We start from the raw sequence: 23,188 nt of genomic DNA, 5'->3' as shown, positions 1-23,188 counted from the left end.
GACAAACAGTGACCATCACATACATGTTTCTGACCCCTGTCCTTGCACATGGCAAGGGCTGTGAGCTCCAGGCATCCTTGGACAACACTGCTTAGCACGAACCCAGGGAATCATTAGACTCTCAACCATACCACAATACGCTGGCGCGTTTATGATAATGCAAGGACAGGGTATTCTCAGTTGATGGGTTCATTGATGTTAAAAACCCATTTTCCCAGTGCGTGTAGCCCTGAACCTTGTTTTCTTTCGTCTGTTACAAGTGTCCTTGATTTGAATGCATTTGAGAGGCAGAATAAAGCTGAAGGCCTGGGGATGGTTACTGAGGAAGGAACACGTAAGTAACTGATGAAGGTGAAGGCTTCTCTGTTTCCAATTCAAATCCTAGTTCACTATTTCTGGTTAGAGCCCCTGTTCACTGCCGCTTAATCTCCAAGGACTTGCTCCATTTCAGCAAGATGTTTCCATCCATAGTTTTGATAAGGCATATCCAGACTGATGTGTTCACAGAACCAGTATTAGCTAAAGAGAGTCTGTCTTGATGTTTGTGGTTTTCTTACTCTGTATCCTTCTGTTTTTCTCTTACGGCTAGTCATCGTTCGTGAGCGTGGTAAGTTTGAGTTTCCGGCCCGAGCTCCTACCGTGTGTGTGAGTCCCAAGAGATCTTACTTAATCGGCTCAGCACAGACACATTTTCGGCTTGGTGGTTGCATGTTGAGTTTAACTCAGCAGTTTGTTGTTTAATTAAAGAAGTGTCTTCCATCTTCCAAAGCATGTGTTATGGACTGTGAATCATTACCGCCTAGTTGTTTTCCTTCCAAATGCATCCCGGGGCTAACAATTCTAGCTTTGTTGGGTGTTGCCTCAGTTCCAGTTTTAATTGGGTCTGTCACCATTCATCCACAGTTCCCTCTCCACACTGTTCTGACACAGCTCCTTTAGCATTTTTGCAGTCATGTGTGGTGGAAGGTGTTCTATGTTGAAAAGCCAAACAGATGCTCACCAGTGTTCTGTGTTTTCAAGGTGAAAAAGTACTCCAGAATGATGAGTTTACACGAGATCTCTTTAGATTCCTACAGTTACTTTGTGAAGGACATAACAGTGGTAAGTGGAACAGATTTGATTTGTCAAGGGACAACAACATTCAGGTACAAAATTTTGATATATTTCAGGTTGCCACATTTAATACAGCCAGTTGCTAATTTAAGAACAGCAGTTAATCCATTCCTTAATAAGAAACCCTATGTAACATGGCCTTTAACTTCATGACTAATGTTATTTAGCGCCACCCAGGCTAAGTTGCTTCCAGAATCTTCAGATATTGAAGCTAAACACCCACCCCTTGCTGTCAAGTCCCTCAGGGCTCATTAAGTCCAGTTTCTGGTGCCGCTGGGATGGGAGGGCTCAGGGCAGTGCTCTGTCCTTCAGGACCTAAACAGTGTGCCCTTGTAAGGCTTTTCACATGGTGAGTCTCTTCTGAGCTCAGCTGAGAAGAAGCTTAGAGCCACCTGCTCTGCAGGGATGGACTCTGACCCAACCCTGGTGTTCTCAGATTTCCAGAACTTCCTGCGGACTCAGATGGGCAACACCACCACCGTGAACGTCATCATCAGTACCGTGGACTACCTTCTGCGTCTGCAGGTGAGTGGGCGTTGGATGGTAGCACACCTCACATACTTCCGGAAGCTAAAGACAGTTACACAGCCTCAGGGACGGCCCAGGATACAGTCCAGCCTCAGTAAGGAAGGTCTTGTAATCTTATGTCCACACACTTACGGGAAGTCAAATACCTAAATGTGAGTTTGAAGACGGAAGTCGGGGGAGTGGTTATCTACCAAACCTTCTGTTATAAACTGCTGATTCACTTTAGTTTCGCCAGTGTAAGCTTAGCCACAGTACTCCAGGCAAGCTGTGCATGGGAACAGACTTTCACTAGGAAAAAGAGGTACAGAAAGCGGGAATAAGATGGGTTCACAAGTTCTTAGTGTTGAGACGTCATCTGGTTGGATGGTTTGAAGGAAAATCCAAATAATGTCAAGAAAATCTGCACAAACATAAAAAGGATGCCCTCTTCTCTTTGCTGATTCCTCAACCTGGTTCTGCCACTCACCAGTTCATGACCTGGAGCAGTCTGTTTAACCTCCTGGTGTCCAATTTCCTCATCTATAAAACGAGTAGTCCTGTCTCATTGAAAATGAGTAGTAGTGTCTCATTGGGTGGTGGTAAAGATGGAGAGCACGTGTAACGTGCTCAGAACGACGCCCGGCACTTACGGTGTCAGCTATCATGTTGCTGCTGCTATCATGATTATTTGGATGATCAATATTATCTTTAACGTACAATTTTCATTGTGAATAAATTGTCCTATAACATGGTCACCCAGGTCCAGCTGAACGCTGCCCTCTCTTCTATGTGTTCTTTCCTGCGGAGGGGGAATATCTGTACTTAAAAGGTGCTCGGGATCAGATACCTCTGTGCTTCTTCACAGAGTCCCAGGCTCCTGTCATAACAAAGGGGTCACAGAAATGTAGGACGCTCTTGTACTCTTCCCGAACATTGGGTTTAGCTTCATGGACTGAGAAATACTAAACCCTCTCACTATGTGAGAAATACCAAACTCTCCTTTTTTGTTCTTAGGAATCAATCAGTGACTTCTACTGGTATTATTCAGGGAAGGACGTCATTGATGAATCTGGACAGCACAATTTTTCCAAAGCCCTGGCGGTCACCAAGCAGATTTTCAATTCTCTTACGGAATACATCCAGGTATGTGCTATAGAGCGCATGCCTGAGAACAAAGAGAACATCTTTAACCTTCCCATGTTCTAATTCCCTACAGAATACTTGGCTGCATATGTGGACTGTGCATCCAGCTATAGCACTGACGATATTCCTCACCTATAAATAGAAACCAGTGGTACCTACACTCTACGAGAAGCTGTAGTTTACGGACCCCACTGTGACCTGTGAATAGCAGTGTCACACTTTATCTGCATTTATCTGGTTAACATTTTGCCTTCCCTCCTAGTCTGAAATCTTTTTGTCAACAGAAGATTTCTTATTCGTTTTAAAATTCTTCATTTTTAGCATGTGTGGCACATCAGAGGTGTTCAGTAAGCATGGAGAGTGGAGTGGAGGAATGATTGATAGCATGAAGGAATAAAGGGACAAGTGGTATTATCTTGAGCCTTGAGATTAAACACAGGATTCATGAGAGCCTACCAATTTGTCAGAAATTCACTCTATGGAAAAGGTAACTTCAGAAGCACATAAACTAAGTGCAGTGGCTGTCACATCAACAGGTAAATTTCAGGTTGCACATCTCACAGCAGTCTTTCTCTGTTCACAGCATTCTCTACTCATTGCCTACAGTGGTCTAGCTACTGTGAAAAGGAGTAGAGGACATCCTCAGGCAGAATTTGCTGTGAAATCAGTAGCCATATCATGGTGCTCTGTGATGTAATATAAGATTTTTTAAGATCTATATGTTGAGCCAACTGGCACACTCAGATCATATTTGCTTACTAAAATAAACACAAGACGAAGACTTGAAAAGAAGGATTTTAAGGAAGATATTGATCCATGCTTTACTCAAGGATTGTAAGAACATAGGGAGATAAACCTAGGAACAGGTGACTGAGCTGAAGTTTCACAGCATGTGAAATACGTATGAAGGTCATTGAACTGATCTGACAAGCATCTGATTTGCTCTCTGCAGAGCCCATCCTAATCTCCAGAACTTCCTATGGAGCACTTAACCCAAATGTAAAAGAAAAGTGTATTTGGGGTGAATGTGAGTTTTTTTCAACAACCAGTTTTGTTTCAACAAAGAATCTAGAGGCTTCTAGGGATCAGACACCAAATGTACATGAACAGTACTTTTTAAACAAGCTTACTTGATTTAGGGACGCAGGCAAAATTTCTCCTGCTCACCTCTTCCCTGGGAATTCTGCCAAGCCTTTTCTAGAACTTGATACTAGAACACCAGTACCAGTGAAAGTGTAGAAAAATATAGGAAAAAGCTATAAGGAAGAGTTAAGGATAAAGAACATAGGCAGAATGTGACAAAAGACTCTAAATGTATAAAATATATATATATAAAACAGCCTCACTCAAGAGGTAGGGAATAAGGTGCCAGCCTAAGAAGCTTTGGAAATGAGTACAGTCTGAAAGACCAAAGGCAAAAGGAGCTATACATAAGCACCTTGGTTGATGAAGTTTTTCCCATGTGGATATGTGTTAATAATTCTGAAACCATTATACATATATAATGGAAGTGAACGAGGTTTCTCACCGTTGGAGTGGGAAGTTACAGAGGAGCAAGCAGAGGAGATAGAAGATCCCTGTGGGAATGAATGAGAGTCAGAGACATTTGTATGCTAAACTCATGTTCAGCTTAACATAGATACAAATGGTTACATATGGAAATGTTTATGGAGATGTGTATACACACGGATTAGGACAACACACATATTTCTGCTGCTCTGTCAGCCAGGAGGACCTCAAAAATGATGCCCCAGTAGCAACAAGCACAACTAGAGCCCAGATCTTGGTTTCTAATACCATTGAAAGGAAATAGGGCTCCGTAGAGAAATGGCTGATTCTAGAACTAGGGCTGGAAACATACAGGATGAGCCTGGAGAATGCTATAGTGCAAGAGAATGCTAAAAAAAAATGATGGGGGTGTGTCAAAGGGATACAGGAGCCAACTGAAAGAGCTCCCAATGGCCAAAACTGGAAAAATTAGAGCTACAAAAGAAAGTAAATAAAGTAGTACTGCATTATAACCCAAAGCATAAAATGAATGTGTGGAGTCCATACTGATATAAATAAATGATTAAATAAATAAGAAAGAATAGACAACTCTCCATTGAGAAGAATTTCAAGTAACTTATTTTTAAAAAGAAGAGAAAAGAAACAGTGGTTCAGTAATGATCTTCCAAAATAGGAAAGGCTATTGACATGGAAAATGCAGACTGGTCATCAAGTCATCCGTCTATGTCTGGCTTTCAGAAAAGATAGAGATGATGTACCTGACATTTAGGTTAATGATAAGAAAATCCTAAAAGTAGTTGAACATTAGGAATGTAATTCAGATTTTTTCACTTAAGTAGATAGCCCTGTGGTCATCACATCTGACATGCAACTTTGCCTGCAAACAACGCGTGCACAAGGGCCTGGTTTTCAAATTGTGCTCCTTGGAACCCTGGAGTTCCTCAGAACCCCTCTTAGGCCAAGGTGTGGGCCAGAGTCGGCAGGAGTACCCTTCAGTCCTGTTTCAACCAGAGCATTTACCTCTCAAATAATGTTCTCTAGCATAAGAATGGAAGCTAAAAGAAAATCTCTGAAAATCACCGCACTGTGACATTCCTAGTGATTTTTCCTAGAAATTGGATCTTAGGATTGGGTGGGGGCAGGGGGGACCCGATGGAGTGGGGAGAAAAGTAATATCCTGGGAAAATATTGAGCTGCAAAATATGTGACCTTTGGAAAGAGCTCTCTACTTATCTGAGCTGATGTCAAATGCCCTTACTAGGGCAAGTTTCAGAGCAGCTGGTGATGCTCCAGTGAAATAAGAATGTCCTCCTCTCCGTAGGGCCCCTGCGTTGGGAACCAGCAGAGCCTCGCTCACAGTAGGCTATGGGATGCAGTGGTCGGCTTCCTCCATGTATTTGCTAACATGCAGATGAAGCTCTCTCAGGTACTGTGGCCCGTTCCCCGTTCCCGACGTGTGGTTGGTGTGAAACGCTAAGTCAATCCCCACCCCATGGTCTTCCCATTGTGGGTGTAGCTGCTTGACGAAATGATTGGAAAAGCCATGCAGATCAGGTCTCATTTTTAAAATGAGGGCCTAAGTGGGAGATAGGAATGCATACCTGCGGGGAGTGGGGGGCGGGCGGGGGTGTCCCACACAGGCTTTTGCATGAATGCAGCTTTCTCCCTTGTGTCCTTTTCATAACAGCTTCAACACTTGCTTTTTATGGTGCTAATCCCTTTTGCTTCCTTGTCACTGTTTTGCAATTTATGCACATGATCTACCCCCCTGTCTGCTCTGTCAAATGTCTGCATGTCTCTGTAATTCACATCTCCCTTCTCTGTCACCTTTGCTTCCCCTCTCCCCCATCTCTGCCTTTCCTTCTCACTCCCCATCTCTCTGGCAAGATGAATCGGAATCGCTCAGAGCATTTATTATGAACAAATAAATGTAGCGTCTGTGGTAGTCGATGGCCTCTCTCCATGGCAACACATGAGGGAGAACTTCAGGATATGTTTCAGGCTGCTCAGAGTAACATTGGCAGCGTTAATTTAAATAATATGTATCTAAAATTGTCAAGGCTGTCACATCTGCCTCTCTCTTCTGGAATGTGCTATTTACCCCTTTCATTTTTCCCCTTTTGACTCTGGCCTTATGGGAGGAGAGAGTTCTTGGGAGGGCTGCCGATTTATCAGCCCAGTGGGGCAGTGCGGTGTAGAGGCTCCAGAGACAGGATCCTGACCCTGCCACCTCCTCACTGGTGTCTTCTGGGAAGTCACTTCCCCTTTCCGGTTTTTGTTTTCATCATCTATAAGATATTGGGAGTTAAAATAGACGCCCTTTGAGTGCTCTTCTAGCTCTGACAATCTACACCTCTCTGATGTTTTGTGGACAGCTGTGACACACTCCAAAGGTGCTAGAAAATCCCTCTGAAGTCTGAAGGGCCAAAGTCTGAAGGGCCACAGACTCTCTCTGTGAGAGAGAGTCTGGAAAAGAAGTGTGGCCCAGAATGCATTTTTTAACCTCACCCTCAGATTCCCCACCTCAGATCTTCCAAGGCTTGTTTTGCTTCTGTGACATAGGTATCAAGCCCGGAGCTCACTTGGCAGTGCCCCGTCTGCAATGCTGAAATGAAAACCAAACAGACTGGTATCAAAACCATCCGGAGGAATAGCCTCGATGATATATTAATAACATTTTAAGGGACCACTGGCACCCAGATCACCACCAATTAGAATCAGGAGAACCTAAATTAAGAAAGAAAGGAGAACCCAATTGGTGATTAGAACCTTGCTACTTTAATTGGATTGCAGTAGTATTCCCCAGAAGCTCACTGGTAATTCTTCAGTATGAAAAATGGCAACCTAAGCTACTAGAGATACCTAACGGCTCTCTGGTGGATTGGGTTGTTCAGTAGTTTTGGACAACAATTGGTATGTCTGCCACGTTGCGTTAATAAAAGGAAAACCGTAAAGGAACTCTTTTGTATGAACCCTGCTGCAGCGAGCCTCCGGATGCTACAAAGAGAGGATGCGAAGGCATCCGCATTCACCATGAGAAGGGAGCTCATCCTGGAGATGGATGTAGCCTTCACCTGACCTTCCCAGAGCAGGCTCTCCTTGCTCACTGCCCTGTACTTTACTGAGGGATCAGATAGCTCAGGGGTATCTCCTGTTTCTGTTCTAGGATTCCAGTCAGATCGAGCTGCTGAAGGAACTCTTGGATCTCCTTCAGGACATGGTGGTGATGCTTCTGTCCCTCCTGGAAGGTTGGGCTGTTTGGTATAACTAGGCAATCACACGACTGTAATTGGTCCGAGCACTAACAGTACTAATCACGCAGATTATCCTCCTGGCAGGTCATTGATGCCATATGACATTGGTTAGAAAACCAAATTTTCAGAAACAAAAAAATGAGTGAGGGGCACATGGTCTGATGGACAAAGCCTGAAACCAACTCATTTTATCTCAGTAGGAAAGCCAGAATGAACTGGGGAAAACCTCCAAGCTTTGCTTTTCCCTATCCTCTCCCTCTCCCCATTGCTTTTTCGATACATCTGGCTGCCAGTGTGTATGCCAGCCATCTAGTTGGGCACCCTCCTAGGTCTAAGGGGATTAGAGGGGCACCACTTATCCCTATGTGTCCCTGATAATCTGATAATGAAACCACTCTCCAGGCCCCAGGCCAGACAAAAGGCACTGGCGTGGCCATCTCCTCCTTCCCTGTGTTTCTTTCCCCCTTGGCTCCTGGTGGTGTAGTCTTTATGGCTTGCTGCTCCCTCCTACCCATTTCCAAATCATCATGGTCAGAAAGGAGCTGACCGATTTGGCATATAAGTCTTCTAAGAAATATCTGCCTGACCAGTTACATGATGACATGGGTTTATTTATGTATCTGTATGTCTTTTTGAACCTGCCTCACAGGGAATGTGGTAAATGGAACTATTGGCAAGCAGATGGTTGACACACTGGTAGAGTCCTCTACCAATGTAGAAATGATCTTGAAATTCTTTGACATGTTCTTGAAACTTAAAGACTTAACTGGCTCAGACACCTTCAAAGAATATGACCCCGATGGGAAAGGGATCATCTCCAAAAAGGAATTCCAGAAGGCCATGGAAGGGCAAAAACAGTACACGCAGTCGGAGATTGACTTTCTCCTTTCGTGCGCAGAAGCGGATGAGAATGACATGTTTAATTACGTTGACTTTGTAGACCGGTTCCACGAGCCGGCCAAGGACATAGGGTTTAACGTGGCGGTGTTATTGACAAACCTCTCCGAACATATGCCAAATGATTCTCGCCTTAAGTGTCTGTTGGACCCAGCCGAAAGCGTACTCACTTACTTTGAACCGTACCTAGGACGCATTGAGATCATGGGTGAGGCCAAGAAGATTGAGCGTGTTTATTTTGAGATCAGTGAGTCCAGTCGAACTCAGTGGGAGAAGCCCCAGGTGAAGGAGTCTAAGCAGCAGTTCATCTTTGATGTCGTCAACGAAGGTGGAGAGCAGGAGAAGATGGAGCTGTTCGTGAACTTCTGTGAAGACACCATCTTTGAGATGCAGTTAGCCTCACAGATCTCAGAATCGGACTCAGCCGACAGGCCAGAAGAGGAGGAGGAAGAAAATGAAGACTCTTCCTATACGTTAGAAGTTGAGGGTGAAGAGGACGACAAGGCTTTTGAGTGTGCCTCTGCGTTTGCCGTGGCCTGTGCCTCAGTGAAGAGAAACGTGGCCAACTTTCTGAAGAGGGCCACCCTGAAGAACCTCAAGAAGCAGTGTAGGAAGGTAAAGAAGATGACTCTGAAGGAGCTGGTGAAGGTGTTCTTCTCTTTCTTCTGGACGTTGTTCGTGGGGCTCTTCCACTTGCTCTTCGCCATACTGGGAGGAATCTTTCAGATTCTCTGGAGCACAGTGTTTGGAGGGGGCCTCATAGAAGGCGCAAAGAACATCAGAGTCACAAAGATCCTGGGTGACATGCCTGACCCAACCCAATTTGGTATCCACGATGATGCAATGGAGGCTGAGAGGGCAGAAGTGCCCGAGCCGGGTATCGCCACGGAACTCGTGCACTTCGTAAAGGGGGAGAGGGGAGATGCGGAAATTATGTCAGATCTCTTTGGACTCCAGTCAAAGAAAGAAGGTGGCTTAAAGCATGGGCCTGAAGTGGGTTTGGGTGACCTCTCTGAGATTACTGGCAAGGATGAACCCCCCACGTTAGAGAGTACTGTACGGGAGAAAAGGAAAGCACAGGTAAGCATGATTTGTTTCTATCATCTTTCTTTATCCCTAGAAAAAGACTTGCCACTCTACCTTGCCGTCAGTACTGACACCAGTTCCTAGGAGGCAATGTTGTGTTAGACACCAGCTCATCTGTGATTACCCTGATCTGATAATTCCAGCTCTGCCATGTCTGGAGAGATGAGACTTAGGTGGTTGTCTCAATATCTAATTGCTGAATGGTCTTCCAGTTTACATTGTAGAGTTCAAACAGGATGGTCCTTGACCCTCAACTTGCTTCCACACCTTTATTAGGTTAGTTCTCAAGGCGCACAGGTTCATTCAGTAACTGAAAGCATAGAAAACCAGGTATAGCATACGAGGAGACCTTTCTGGTGAGATAAACTTCTGCAGTATCCTAAAAGGTCCAGATGTTATCATATGATTTAGCACAGTGCCCAGTGAGTTTTATCATGCTTGGGACATTTTCATCCTTGTGATGCAACCACTAGCCAGTTTGGACTTTGAGTCAGTCAACTAAATTAAGATAGCAGTAATTCAGAGCCCTTTGGCCATGGAAAGTTCTGGGCGTTGCAGCATCCAACTCACAGCATCATTCTAGCGATAAAGAGAGTATGGAGAGAAATGTAAAAAGATCAGAGCCCAAAGTCAACCTTTATTCATTTTGTTAAAAATAAATAAAGTTATTTATTTATTTATTTATTTATTTATTTATTTATTTATTTATTTATTTATTTATTTATGGCTGAGTTGGGTCTTTGTTGCTGCACGGCGGGCTTTCTCTAGTTGCGGCGAGCAGGGGCTACTCTTCTTTGTGGTGCACGGACTTCTCATCGCGGTGGCTTCTCTCATTGCGGAGCACAGCCTCTAGGCGTGCGGGCTTCAGTAGTTGTGGCTCACGGGCTCTGGAGTGCAGGCTCAGTAGTTGTGGCACACAGACTTAGTTGCTCTGCAGCATGTGGGATTTTCCCGGACCAGGGCTCAAACCCGTGTCCCCTGCACTGGCAGGCGGATTCTTAACCACTGCACCACTAGGGAAGCCCCTTTATTCATTTTTTACATGAATGTTTATTGAATAGTTAATATGCACTTGTCACTGTTTTAGGCTCTGGGAATACAGTGGTGAATGAGAAATGCATCGTCCCTATAATTTAGTGGAAAAGATAGACATTGGACAGGTCAGTACAAGCATGAAGAACATTAGGAAGTCTATCAGGTGCTATGGAAATGTATAGGAGAGATGTCTCACCTGGGTTAGAGAGTCAGGGAGAGAAGTATCAGAATCATAAGCATTCTGACAGTATTAATTTATTTATTGTTTTGCTCCCTGATGTCACCCAGGGCCTAGAACAGAGTTTGATACATAAAAGGGACTCATTCAAGGCCCGCTACATGCCAGGCTGTGTTCCTAGGATATGAGAATACATTGATTAACAAAAGAGACAACACTTTTGTTTTAAAGGAGCTTAATTTCTAGTGGAAGGAGACAACAACTAATTATCATTTTTGACATATGCTAAAATAAATGAACAAGGTCGTGTGTTACAGAATGAAAGTGGGCCCTACTGTAAGTAGGATACTCAAGGAGCATCTGCAAAGGTATCATCTGAACCAAGTCCTGAAGAATGGCAGGCCCACCAAAAGCCAGGGCAGTCATATTCCAGGCAAATGGTACAGCATGTGCCAAGGTCCTGGTGCAGGGAAGGATTTGGAATGTCCCAGGAAAGGAACGAAGGTCTGAATGTTTGTGCTGGAAATGAGTCAAGTGATGCAAGGTGAAAATGGAGAGAAAGGCCATGATCATGTAGGCCTTATAGGCTTTGGTGTTAGGGAGCTTGAATTTTATTCTAAGTGCAATGGTCATCAGCCAGAGGGATTGGGGTGATGGAAGAGAATTGAAGATACTGTCTGATGGACGCAGGTTCTGGATTGGACCTGTGTTCCATCTCTCCCCGACCCCGTGAAGCAGTAGGACCACTGCCACGGGGCTCTGACAATGTCCTAGCAAAAGTTTTTTCTTTGGGTTGAATAATAACAGGGCGGTTATGTTTTCAAGCTTGAAGTCTTTGTCTTATCACTCTAGAGCAGCTTAATATATAGCAGGACATCTATGTTCTGTGATCCTGAGAAAAGCAGAAGCATAAGGAGAGAAAGCCATTGGGACTTCTGACCATGGAGAGCAAAACGGCCAGTGATACGGCTCATCACCATGAACTCGTTTATTTTGAGGAAAGTTTGACTGATTGTTATTTTTGTCTAGGCAGCAGAGACGAAAGCAGCTCATGAAACCGAAGGAAAAGTGGAGTCTGAGAAGGCAGAGTAAGTTCTTGGTGGCATGGACTGCTCTAACTGCTGTGCTTAATCGTTCTTGATGGTAACCGCCATTTTGTTGTTATGGTAAATAGAAAGCTTGATTTCTATTAACATAAGAAACAGATATTGTGCAGGCCCTGGATACATTTCTTTTTTTTCGTTTTTATGGCTGAGTAATATTCCATTGTGTGTGTGTGTGTGTGTGTGTGTGTGTGTATCTCTTCTTTATCCATGCAGCTATTGACGGACACTTCAGTTGCTTCCATATCTTGGCTATTGTAAATAACGCTGCTGTGAACACTGGGGTGCATGTATCTTTTGGAATTACTGTTTTCGTTTTCTTTGGATGTATACCCAGGAGTGAAATTGCTGGATCGTATAGGAGATCTATTTTTAGTTTTTTGAGGAATCTCCATACTGTTTTCCATAGTGGCTGCACCAATTTACATTCCCACCAACAGTGCACAAGGGTTTCCTTTTCTCCAGATCCTGGCCAGGACTGGTTATTTGTTGTCTTTTTGATGATAGCCATTCTGGCAGGCGTGAGGTTTTGTGGTTTTGATTTGCATTTCCCTGATAATTAGTGATGGTGAGCATCTCTTCATGTGTGGATACATTTCTTTTTACCCCATCTATACAATAAACACAGTCTAATAATTTTGTTCACTTTAGACTCCAGATAGTAGATCAGAGTTTCACCATCTGACCGAGCAAATTATCAAACACTCACACTTAGCAACTTCATATAATGTTGATGATGGTGATATCTAGTAATTACTGAATAACTGTTACATACCAGGCCTTTTGCTAAGCTCTTTTATACAATATCTCATTTAATTCCTACGACAAACTTAGAAGAATAGGTACTATGGGTAATGCCCATGAAAGCCTAGAAAATAAAGGACAACATTTCTGAAGGGGAAAAAGGTTGGTAAGGCTGAGTTCAGAAGAACTTGTATATAACCGATGTACACCTGTGACTGTGGCTCATCAAAGCAGGCACCGCTCCTAAATACAACGTTGACATCCAAGCACTATGGGTAATAAAGCCCTGAGGTCCCCACCCTCAAGGAATAATACATCTCCCACCCCCAGCCAAGATTTCTCTTTAGCTTCCCTGCCAGGGCCAGGCCTCCCCCTCCCCTCCGTGATGAGTGGGCTTCTCATTCCTGCAGCGCGGAAGATGGGGAGAAAGAGAACACGGCCAAAGAAGAGCAGGCCGAGGCCGGGTGGGCAGATGCGACCAAAAGGAAGAAGCGATGGTGTGGCCAGAAAATTGAGAAGCCTGAAGCCTTCATGGCCAGTTTCTTTAAAGGGCTGGAAATCTATCAGACCAAGCTGCTGGTGAGTGCTCTGGCCCTGGCCCCGCTCGGGTGCAGGCGCTGGCCCGGGCGGACCTCGGAGAAGCGGCCACTGACTTTGTTTCACGTTTGGTTAGTTGTTCTTCCTCGTCTTTCTCATTCCTCTTCCTTCCCTCTTCTCGATTATCTGTCTGTCCCTTCTGTGTTGGAGGGAAAGGAAAAGGGAAACGGCAGGTGCTGCAGCCCCTCTACCCCGCCCTCTCTCTAAAAGAGCTGCTCCTTTACGTGTGCTAGGTGGGGACTTGGCCCATCCTGGTCCAAAACTTCAGAAGTAGTGCGATCATTCAGATGCAGAAAGAACATTCCTGTGTTGTGTCAGGTTCTCACACTAGTCCTCAAAAGCTTTGTTACTCCACACACCCTCAGCCCAGCTTGTAATATCCTTTCTCTGGCAAATTGCCCACTGAGGCACAGTTGCTGAAAGCCAGGACTACACCTCCCAGCACCATTGGTGGGAGCCCCCCTCCACGGAGAGGGTGAGAGCTTCCCCAAGCAGCTACCATTCCAGGCCTCAAGTGTCGATTTTTCCCGGGAAGATGGCAGTGGGTATGGGCATGGTTCCCCCTAAAAGGGGAGAGGCAGAAGCGCTGGGTCTGTGACTTACAAAGAGACAGAGACTCTCAGCCTCAGTCTGGCTGCAGCCAGGGTGGGAGCTTCAGGGGTCTTCGGTGGGCCTAGATCACTCATAATTTCCAAATGGACCGCTTACTTGCTGTGTGGAGGGTACACGCACACGCGCGCACACGTACCTTCGTAACAGCACGAGTCCTGTGCCGGCGGCGTGTTTAGGCATTTGCTTCCCTGAGGTTTAAACCAGAGCAGCGTTCCCTTGAGCATCATTCTAAGCAATTTTTAAAAAAATCATCCATTTTGGTCCCCCCAAATAAGTTGTAAGAAGGCCAGGACAGTCCTAGATGAGTGGTTACCAAAGAGTAGGAGTCGTCCTGTGTAAACTTCTAATCAGAGAAGATCATCGGTGTGAAAGAGGGAAGGTCCTTCTCCCTGCCAGAGCTCTTCTACTTCTGCCTGTCCTTTTCTTTTCAGCACTACCTGGCCAGGAATTTCTACAACCTGAGGCTCCTTGCTCTGTTTGTAGCCTTCGCTATCAACTTCATCCTGCTCTTTTACAAGGTGATACGTCATTCAGGGGGTATTTGGTGAATAGATTATATACTTTTTAAAAAGTAATAGAGGTTATGCTCTCAATTCAAGGAAAAACTTTAAGGAAATTTCTAAGACACTGGCTCCTAAAAAAAGGACACTGTCTTTAGCAGTGGGGAGAATAGAGAGACTGGTTGTAAGGGAAGCCAGTTAAGGCACCATTTCAATCATTCAGGCTTGTTTTAGTTACTACTTAATTCTTCAGACATTTGTTGGGTGTCTACAATGGGCTAGACTCTATATTAGGAGCTGTAAGGTATTTCAAACTGAATGATAAATACAGTTCTTTCCCTGAGGAATAAGGTAACAAAGAACCATGATAGTTGGCTCGTGTGTTAGAATTATTATGAAGGAAGAATTAATAGGAGTTGGTTTCTGGATGTGGAAGACAGGGACTCATCAAGATAAATGAAGATTTTGAATGTTGGTAAGTGGGTTTTGTACACTGTAGATGCGTAATAAATGTTAGTAGAATGAACTAATGAATGCTGTAGGTCCTGGATTCTTTTTTGGCATCGTCTTTAACTGGCTATTCTGTCTCTTGCCTCTCTCCCTTCCTATTGAAAACCACAAATCTAATTTTTATAAAACATGCTCTTATCCACATCAATAGTGCACTTGATAAACTAATGGCTTGCTGTTGCCCACAGCAGAAAAATGGACGTCTGTAGAGGGGTGTGGCGAAGGCTAGCTTTAAACACATGGAGAGGTTGAGGTGACTCAGCCATGCATGTGGAGACAGCCAGCAAGCAGCTGGACATGCACGGTAACAGCCTCAAAGGCGCCAATTTGGGAGTCACTGTGTAAGGATGGCAGTGAAGCCACAGGTGTTAATGGCATCTAAGAAAGAAGGGAAATGTCTGCACTTGTGCATATGCGAGTTTGTCCTAGCCTCCTCCCAGGCTGTAGCATTTTTTTTTTTAATTTATTTGTTTTATTTATTTATTTTTGGCTGTGTTGGGTCTTCGTTGCTGCGCGCGGGCTTTCTCTAGTTGCGGCGAGCGGGGGCTACTCTTCGTTGCAGTGCGTGGGCTTCTCATTGCGGTGGCTTCTCTTGTTGCGGAGCACAGGCTCTAGGCGTGCGGGCTTCAGTAGTTGTGGCACACGGGCTCAGGAGTTGTGGCTCATGGGCTCTAGAGCACAGGCTCAGTAGTTGTGGCGCACGGGCTTAGTTGCTTAGCCACTGCGCCACTGGGGAAGCCCCAGGCCGTAGCATTTCAAAGATTACCTCCTGCAGCTGAAGGATTGTAGCACATGTAGTAACACTTTCCTAACTTTTCAATTTTTGGCTTGTTTTCAAGAGAGAGGTTTTGTCTCTTAAAACTTTTGTTTGCAGTTATTAGAGATCCTGGAGATTCCCAGGAACAAGTTACCTAAAAACCTCATTCCCTCATCGAGTAATACGGAATCACTACTATTTGCACAGCAAATGCCAGCAGTATAAAATACGTGGGGAGAGCCCAGTGGCGGAGGTCTTTCCGGTGTTTCTAAGAGAGTGTGTGTTTTGGGCCAGGTCACCGAGGAACCTTTAGAAGAAGAGACAGAAGACATTGCAAACCTGTGGAATTCCTTTAATGATGAGGAAGAGGAAGAAGCAGTGGTATTCTTTGTCCTGCAGGAGAGCACTGGATATATGGCCCCAACATTGCGAGCCCTGGCCGTTATCCACACCATCATTTCTTTAGTCTGCGTGGTGGGCTATTACTGCCTGAAGGTAAGTTGCCAGCCACTCTGAATGTAATCAGACTCCTTGGGGAAGAAGCATCGTTTTTTGAACCCAGCCAGCCCTTTGTTCTCTAAGACTTTAGACTAATAGCCTAAGGTTGGTGAAGCCACAGCCTGGGCACCACCCAGGAGCGGGTTAAAACTGCAGACTCTTGCCCCCTACCCAAGCCTTTTAAATCAGAATCTGCAGTGAGCATGATCCGCAGGTGATCTGTATTCACACTCTGGCTTGAGAAGCCTTGGTCCAGGAGCCTCACTTCAGCCACCCCTCGTGACATTTCACAGAATCCAAATCGTCGGGCTGAGTCACGCATGGAGCTGGTAATGAGGGGCTCTTCTCACCTTTGCATTTATGTTGAAATTTTTATAAAAATCCTTTTCACCTTTCAGAAATGATTAGGTCTTAGCTATTTGAGATGAGTTACTGTTTCCGTTGTCCTATTGCTGCATAACAAATCACCCCCCAGAATTCAATGGCTTAAAATGATAACCATTTTCTCTCTGATTCTGTGTCTGCCTGGGCACATTAGAGCGGTTCCTCTGCTCCCTGTACAAGTGGTCACATCAGCAACCAGCTGGGAGCTCAGATGGGCTACTGTCCAAGACGGCCCATGCACGTTGGCAAGGGAACAGCTGGAAGGCTGGGCTCAGTTGGGGTAGCTGGGCCTCTCTCCCCCTCCTTGTAGACTCAGGGCATCTCCCTTTCCATGTGGTCTCTTCACATGCTCTCTCCAGCTGGGTAGCCGGACTTCTTGCACATGATGGCTTGGGTGTCCAAAAAAGAGCACACATGGAAGCTGCTAGACCTTCTTAAGGCTTAGGCCCAGAACTGGCAAGGTGCCATTTCTACCACATTCTGTTGATTCAGGCAGGTCACAGGGCCAGCCAAGATTCAGTGTTGCACAGAGGGTGAAGGGGGCTACACAAGGGCATGAATAGCAGGAGATGTGGTTCTCTGGGGCCATCTTCAGGCACTGCTATAGTTTTGTCAATCTTCAGTCATTCTGTTTTAGGTGTTCCAGGTCCAGTTCTGTTTCTACTACATACACCACAATTGTTTTTTCTCATTACATTTTTTCTTACTTCTCTTAAGTAGGAAGTTTCCTTGGCCCTATACCAAGCCACCTTTTCCCTGAGAAGAGTCCAGGAAGTCTTTTCCTATCCTTGTGGCTCTCACTTCCCCCAGTGGACTGCAGTATCACTTAGGAAGTCCAGCTGCTCTACTGGAGAGACCATGTGTCCTAATCGGCCCTGAGGCCTCCACTGTAACAATGAAAGAATGGATTCTGGAGCCTGGCCTCCGGGGTTGGACCCACAGCTCTGCCACTTAACCTCGCCATTCCTCTGTTTCCTCATCTGCAAAAACAAATGACTATGATAATAATAACACCAACCGCTGAAGTTGCTAAAGGGAGGATTTAAATGAATTAACATGTGTAAAATACTCAGGGCCAGACATAGTAAACATTAGAGCATGTTCGCTACTATTCCTTAGTTCACCATCTAGAGCTCAGCTTGTCGGCTAGGTACAGGTAACCTAGAGAAAACAAAAATAAACACTAGCTAGGGAATAAAAATGTGGAAGTTGTACTTACGAGGGAATACAAATTCCTAAAAGATTGACGGAGAATGCTTCAAATCCCAGTGATCAGTACTGATCTAAAACTTGATATTATTATTGTAATTCAGAGTCACCGCGACACACAGCAGACACTAGTCAGGGTGGCTTTCCCTGCTTCCCCTCCCACATGATCCATGAACCAACACCAGGCACTGATTCTGCAGTGTGCAATGTCCATTAGTGGCCTTTGCCACCTTCCTGTCATGATTCTTTTATTTTCTCAGTGTTGTTGCCTTGTTTAAAAAAAAGGGTAAGCAGGAACTATATTCAATATCCTGTGATAAACCATCATAGAAACGAATATGAAAAAGAAGGTATATGTATGTACAACTGAGTCACTTTGCTATATACCAGAAACTAACACAACATTGTAAATCAACTATACTTCAGTGAAATAAATTTTAAAAATAAAAAATAAATAATTAAGGGAGGAAGAAAAAGGGTAAGCAGTAACTCTTTACGAACCATTATCTAAATTTTGCCTTTTTGTCTTGGAAATAAAGGAGCAGCGTGAGTTGTACGGATATCATGAGATTTGAGAGGGAGTTATTAGAAGAAACAGTTTGGAGACCAAGGTCTCAGGGGTGTTGCCAAGTAACCAGTAGCTTCCCAGGTGGATGGGAAGCCCTAGCTCTGTCTGAGCTAAGCTTTTCTGGCTAGTGGAGCTCTGGCTTTTCTGCCTTCTCATTTCCTGGGATTCCAGTCGTATCCTCTGACCTTGCTCATTCTGTCCCTTATCTGAAGTGTGTGTGTGTCTGGCGATGGTTGGAGCAAGTGGATTATCTTCCCAGCATTTTCTGTGTATGTATTGCTTTTGTGATAGGTCTTTAGAACCATGCCACCATGTGTAGGCTAGAAGCAGTCATAACTATAAGAGAATGGGAAACGATGGTAGGGAACAAATAAGTGTGCCAGGCAGGAGCTCTTCTCGGAAGGAATGTCAGGAAGAAAATTTCAATAGCGAGAGACTATGCACAGAGCCCAGTGAATCCTCTCATTGTAACCATTAAGCCATATTTCATTAATCAGAATTCAAAGACATGAGATGAATATGACCCTAGCCATTGAAGGGGGTTGGAACGCTTCATCGTATTTCTGCAGCTGTCCAATATATTCTAGCATAGTTTATTATGCTTTCTAAGTCTTGGTTTACCTCCAGCCTAAGTGTTTTAGGAGACCTAAGTCACTCGGCCCTGTGATTCATCTAAATGTGGTCTTCTCACCAGGACGGGTCAAGAAGTCCACAGTTTGTGATACTATCAGCTGTTTAAAGGATGACCCAAATCATATCAGCTTTGGAGAGGGAGGTGTGTGAGCCAGAGGACTGAGAAGTGATTTCTTTGGCTTTGGACCCACAACGAGGCACCCTAAGAATCCCACTACAAAGAGTTTGTTGCCCTGAAGTTGGAAGGCCAATTTGTGAGATACGCGTGGGAGAGGATGCTTTCATTAGAAAGCCTTCTCTGAGTAACCGGTGTCTTCCCACTCCTAGGTTCCTTTGGTGGTATTCAAAAGAGAAAAAGAAATCGCCAGGAAGCTGGAGTTTGATGGCCTGTATATCACCGAACAGCCTTCTGAAGATGACATCAAGGGGCAATGGGATCGCTTGGTAATCAACACACTGTAAGTTTCCCCCCACCCCAAAAAGAAAACGGAGTTTCTATTGTAAATAGGATAATACCTTCTTCAGCAGCCCTGGAGACTGATTAATATAAGCCTTGCTTTGGTTTCTGGGACTTGTTTTCTCCCCTGCCTTTTCACAAAGTAGCCTGTCGTGCCTCCAACAGTTATATGTGTCCCTATGCATTTAATGGGGGACAGAGGATATCATCGGAAAGTGCTGAGCATTTTTAATTAAGACCAGATGGTCCAGCACAACACTACTTAATCTAGTTTTCCATGTTCGAGTCGTACAGTGTTTCCCTGGCCCGGGGTTTCAGTGATCAAACTGATCAGCTTCTCCAGAGTCCCCAGATGGCACAGCAGCCCTGTGACAGCACCATCTCTGAAGTCTTCTCCCTAAACAAATAGCCTGGTTGGTACTAGAACGCCTCCCAATATAATTTGATAGGCAGTTCCACGGGCAGTTAAAATAGGCCCATCTGGGTGGGGATGTTAGGACCCGTGGGGTGAAGCCTGCCTTCTAGGTAGGCACGTGTACAAGTGCTAACGTGGTGGAGACAAGCATTGATTCTAGAGGCAAAGAGGTAGAATACTGAGTCAGCTTGGTAACGTAGACACCTATGACCTAGGGCGAGGGAATCAGGTTTTATAAACCTCAGTTTCCTCTTCATTAATAGAGGGATGAGAATACCACCGCCTGCAGTCCTGGGAGGCCTCATGAATGGATTGTCACGTGCTTGGTACAGTGCCTGGCGCATGGCTGTTCGTTATTCCCTCCCCCTGTTAAAGAAAAATGGCCATCACCAATAAGTCGGACAGAGAAAGGCAAACACCATATGATATCACTTATCTGTGGAATCTAAAAACACAACACAGAGAATGCAACAAAAAAGCAGCAGACTCACTGATACAAGAACAAACCAGTGGTTGCCAGCGGGGAGAGGGAAGGGAGAAGGGGCGATATAGGGACGGGGATTAAGAGGCATAAACGATTAGGTGTAAAATAAGCCACAAGGATATATTGTACAACACAGGGATTATGGCCAAATGATTAAGATTGTACATTTTAAGTTATGTATATTTTACCACAATAAAAATTTAGGAAAATAATGACCATCACCATGAGCAAAGGTGATGCTCTAACGCCGGTGTATTCACAACAGGGAAATGAGAGTTGCAAGATACATTAACGGGATGAAAGAAAAGTCAAGAAATAGGGCTGAATATGTGAACAAGATGACTGTTGAGTCTCGGCTGTGCCAATAAGATAATGCACACCTAGAAACGACAACCCTGGCCCCTGCAGGAAGAACACTCTACTATTCAGAGGCGGCCAGGCAAATTGAGAGAGGCAGCTCCACACAGGCACCGCTGAGCCTTTTTAATAGTCCCGAGAAAGGGAAGACTCCTGTCCTAGGGAAAAATAGGTGTGAGCAGGCAAATCAAAAGCTTGTTCAGGCCTGCAGGTCACTGCCAATCTCCTCACTTTTAAGGAAGAATAAGGGAAACTACTAAGACTTATTTCTGACCCTTTGTTATTATAGTATAGAAAGTTTGAATATCAAATAATCTCATGCCTTGGTAAGCTTTCTGTAATTATCAGTGACGCTTGTGTCTGCGGCACAAGATGATATAGCCTAAAAGTCCCAGGAAGAACGCAGTTCACTTTCTAGAAGTTTATCCTAAGGAGGTAATGAGACAAGAACACTAAACTGTTTTAACAAGGACAGTTGCTGACATTTATTTGAAGTGGCTGAAATGCCCATGAATAGGGAAACGCGTGTATAAGAAAAACAGCTGTTTTAAAACATTTAGATCAATGAACTTCCGTTATTCCTTCACGATAATGGCATCATTGTACATGTAGTGCTTTGTAACCTGCTCTTTTTTGAGTTAACTATATGTCATGGAGAGCTTTCTTTTTTAATTTTATTTTTGTATTGTTAAATACACATATAGAAGAAAACATAAAAACGTATATTTTAAAGTACAGTAATAAAATGAACTACAAAGCTTCAAAACTGGAACATCGCTGAAAACTTTGAGGTCCCAGACGTTATCCTCTCTGGCCCGGATCCTCCCCAGACCCGAGCTAACCACCCTCCTGACTTCAGTGCTATCCATTCTTTTGCCTTAGTTTATAGTGTTACCACTTAGGTATGTGTCCCTAGATACATGGTTTCATCTTAACTAGTTTTGAGCTTCATATCCATGGAGTTATACTATATGCATTGTACTGTCGTTTGAATCTTCTGTTCAGCACCCTCTTCAAGAACTCATCAGTTGAATACGTTGATATGTGTGGCCCGAGTTGGTCATTTTCAAAACTGTAGCATTTTCCATTAGGAGTATATTATTGTGCATTTATCCATTTTCCTGACCGTGGCTATTTCAACTGTTTCCCACTAGTGTCTGTTGGAAACAGTGCTGTAAGGAGTATTTTTATACCTGGTGCACAAATAAAAGAGTTTCTCTGGAGTAGGTAGCAGGAGACGAACTTGCTGAATAGTAGGATATGCAAATGTTTGCCCCCATTTACATTAAACCAGCACCCTGTGAGCATTCCTGCTTCTCTGCCTCCTTGTCAGCACTTGTTATCCTCAGATAACTTTGCTCATCTGGTAGGTGTGTAATAGCATCTCATTGTGCATTCTGCTAGTTTCCAAGAGGTGAGCAGCTTATGTTGTTTTTCTTGACCCTTCATATATAGATCTGTCACTTATTTATGCATTTCCCTTCTGAAGGTTCTTGGCCTACCCCACACTTAAAGGAATATTACCAAGTGGAATTATGGCTTCGACCTTGAAGGAGCTTACATACCTGGTCAGGAGCCAAGAATATTCAGATCAAAGTAAGATCACATCTGTGAAAGGGTCTTGACCAGAGCCTTTAGTCACTGGCCCTGCAGGATCACTTGTGGAATTTTCCACTTTTTGGATTCTAAATACCATTCATGAAAAAGATCAAGTAGCAGAATAATGGACAAAGAAGGAGGTCAAAATAATTACTTCCATCCCCCATAGATAAAATCTATTAGCAGTTTGCTTTGTTTTTAAGTGGCATTTGGATGTTTAAGACCAAGACTGCTGGGGACTTCGCTGGCGGTCCAGTGGTTATTGACTTCGCCTTCCAGTACAGGGGGTGCGTGTGCGATCCCTGGTCGGGGGAACTAAGATCCCACACGCCTCGAGGCCAGAAAAGCAAAACAGGAGCCATGTTGTAACAAATTCAATAAAGCTTTAAAAACGGTCCACATCCCAAAACAATCTTAAAAAAAAAAGCACACCCCACAGGAGTTATGCAGGAATGGAGAACAGAGCAGAAGAGCGCTCCATTAAGAAAACCCCCACGTAAATTAACTCACGGTGATTTCCAGACTGGAAACTTCATAGTTAGGGACCTTGTCTACACCTCCCACCACCGTGTCCCCAGCACCTACCCCAGTTACTGCCATAAAGTGGGCACTCAGTGAAGGAAGGTTGAATGCATGTGTTTCCTGCAGGGTTTGGTTTCTAGTTACACTGAGCTCAAGACACATATCCCTGCCTCTAGCTAGTCTGTCATCACGATTCCTGGCTCTTAACCATAATTTTGAAGTAGAAAATGCAAAGGAGCTTTCCAAGTGTTTCAGAACTCACCGCAAAGCAGTGAAACCAGAAATCAGACCTGCGGTGACTCTGAACTTCAATCAAGTCTTGAATTCTTCAATGAGCAGGACAAAACCCCAAAAGATCACAGGTCCAGACAAACTGCAAAGTTTCTTGATGTGCTTGCCTTGATGTTAAGAATCTCCCTGTTTCGTTTTCTTCTTCAGATCTTTTCCTAATAACTACTGGGACAAGTTTGTAAAGAGAAAGGTATGCCTTGTTGGGGGGTGGGGCAGGGGGAGTAAA

At 44.4% G+C, this 23,188-nt stretch overlaps 1 protein-coding gene across 6 annotated transcripts in view; it reads left to right on the top strand.

Moving 5' to 3' along the window:
* RYR3 (ryanodine receptor 3) overlaps positions 1-23,188 on the top strand; it is a 553,937-nt gene that overhangs the window by 517,644 nt on the left and 13,105 nt on the right. For 4 of the 6 annotated variants that reach the window (XM_067742171.1, XM_067742163.1, XM_067742181.1 and 1 more), the window contains exons 81-94: positions 261-334; positions 590-607; positions 1,021-1,101; positions 1,550-1,638; positions 2,635-2,763; positions 5,594-5,698; positions 7,439-7,520; positions 8,176-9,503; positions 11,752-11,810; positions 12,980-13,148; positions 14,210-14,296; positions 15,840-16,040; positions 19,165-19,295; positions 23,110-23,152. In XM_067742171.1, the coding sequence (XP_067598272.1) occupies positions 261-334; positions 590-607; positions 1,021-1,101; positions 1,550-1,638; positions 2,635-2,763; positions 5,594-5,698; positions 7,439-7,520; positions 8,176-9,503; positions 11,752-11,810; positions 12,980-13,148; positions 14,210-14,296; positions 15,840-16,040; positions 19,165-19,295; positions 23,110-23,152 (2,596 nt within the window). Of the gene's footprint in view, positions 1-260; positions 335-589; positions 608-1,020; positions 1,102-1,549; positions 1,639-2,634; positions 2,764-5,593; positions 5,699-7,438; positions 7,521-8,175; positions 9,504-11,751; positions 11,811-12,979; positions 13,149-14,209; positions 14,297-15,839; positions 16,041-19,164; positions 19,296-23,109; positions 23,153-23,188 lie in introns of those variants that run through there. The other 2 variants (XM_067742191.1, XM_067742202.1) reach the window with 2 other exon arrangements.

The sequence above is a fragment of the Pseudorca crassidens genome, chromosome 1 (assembly GCF_039906515.1).
Source record: "Pseudorca crassidens isolate mPseCra1 chromosome 1, mPseCra1.hap1, whole genome shotgun sequence".
Lineage (NCBI taxonomy): Eukaryota > Metazoa > Chordata > Mammalia > Artiodactyla > Delphinidae > Pseudorca > Pseudorca crassidens.
This window is presented reverse-complemented; position numbering and strand designations above follow the sequence as displayed.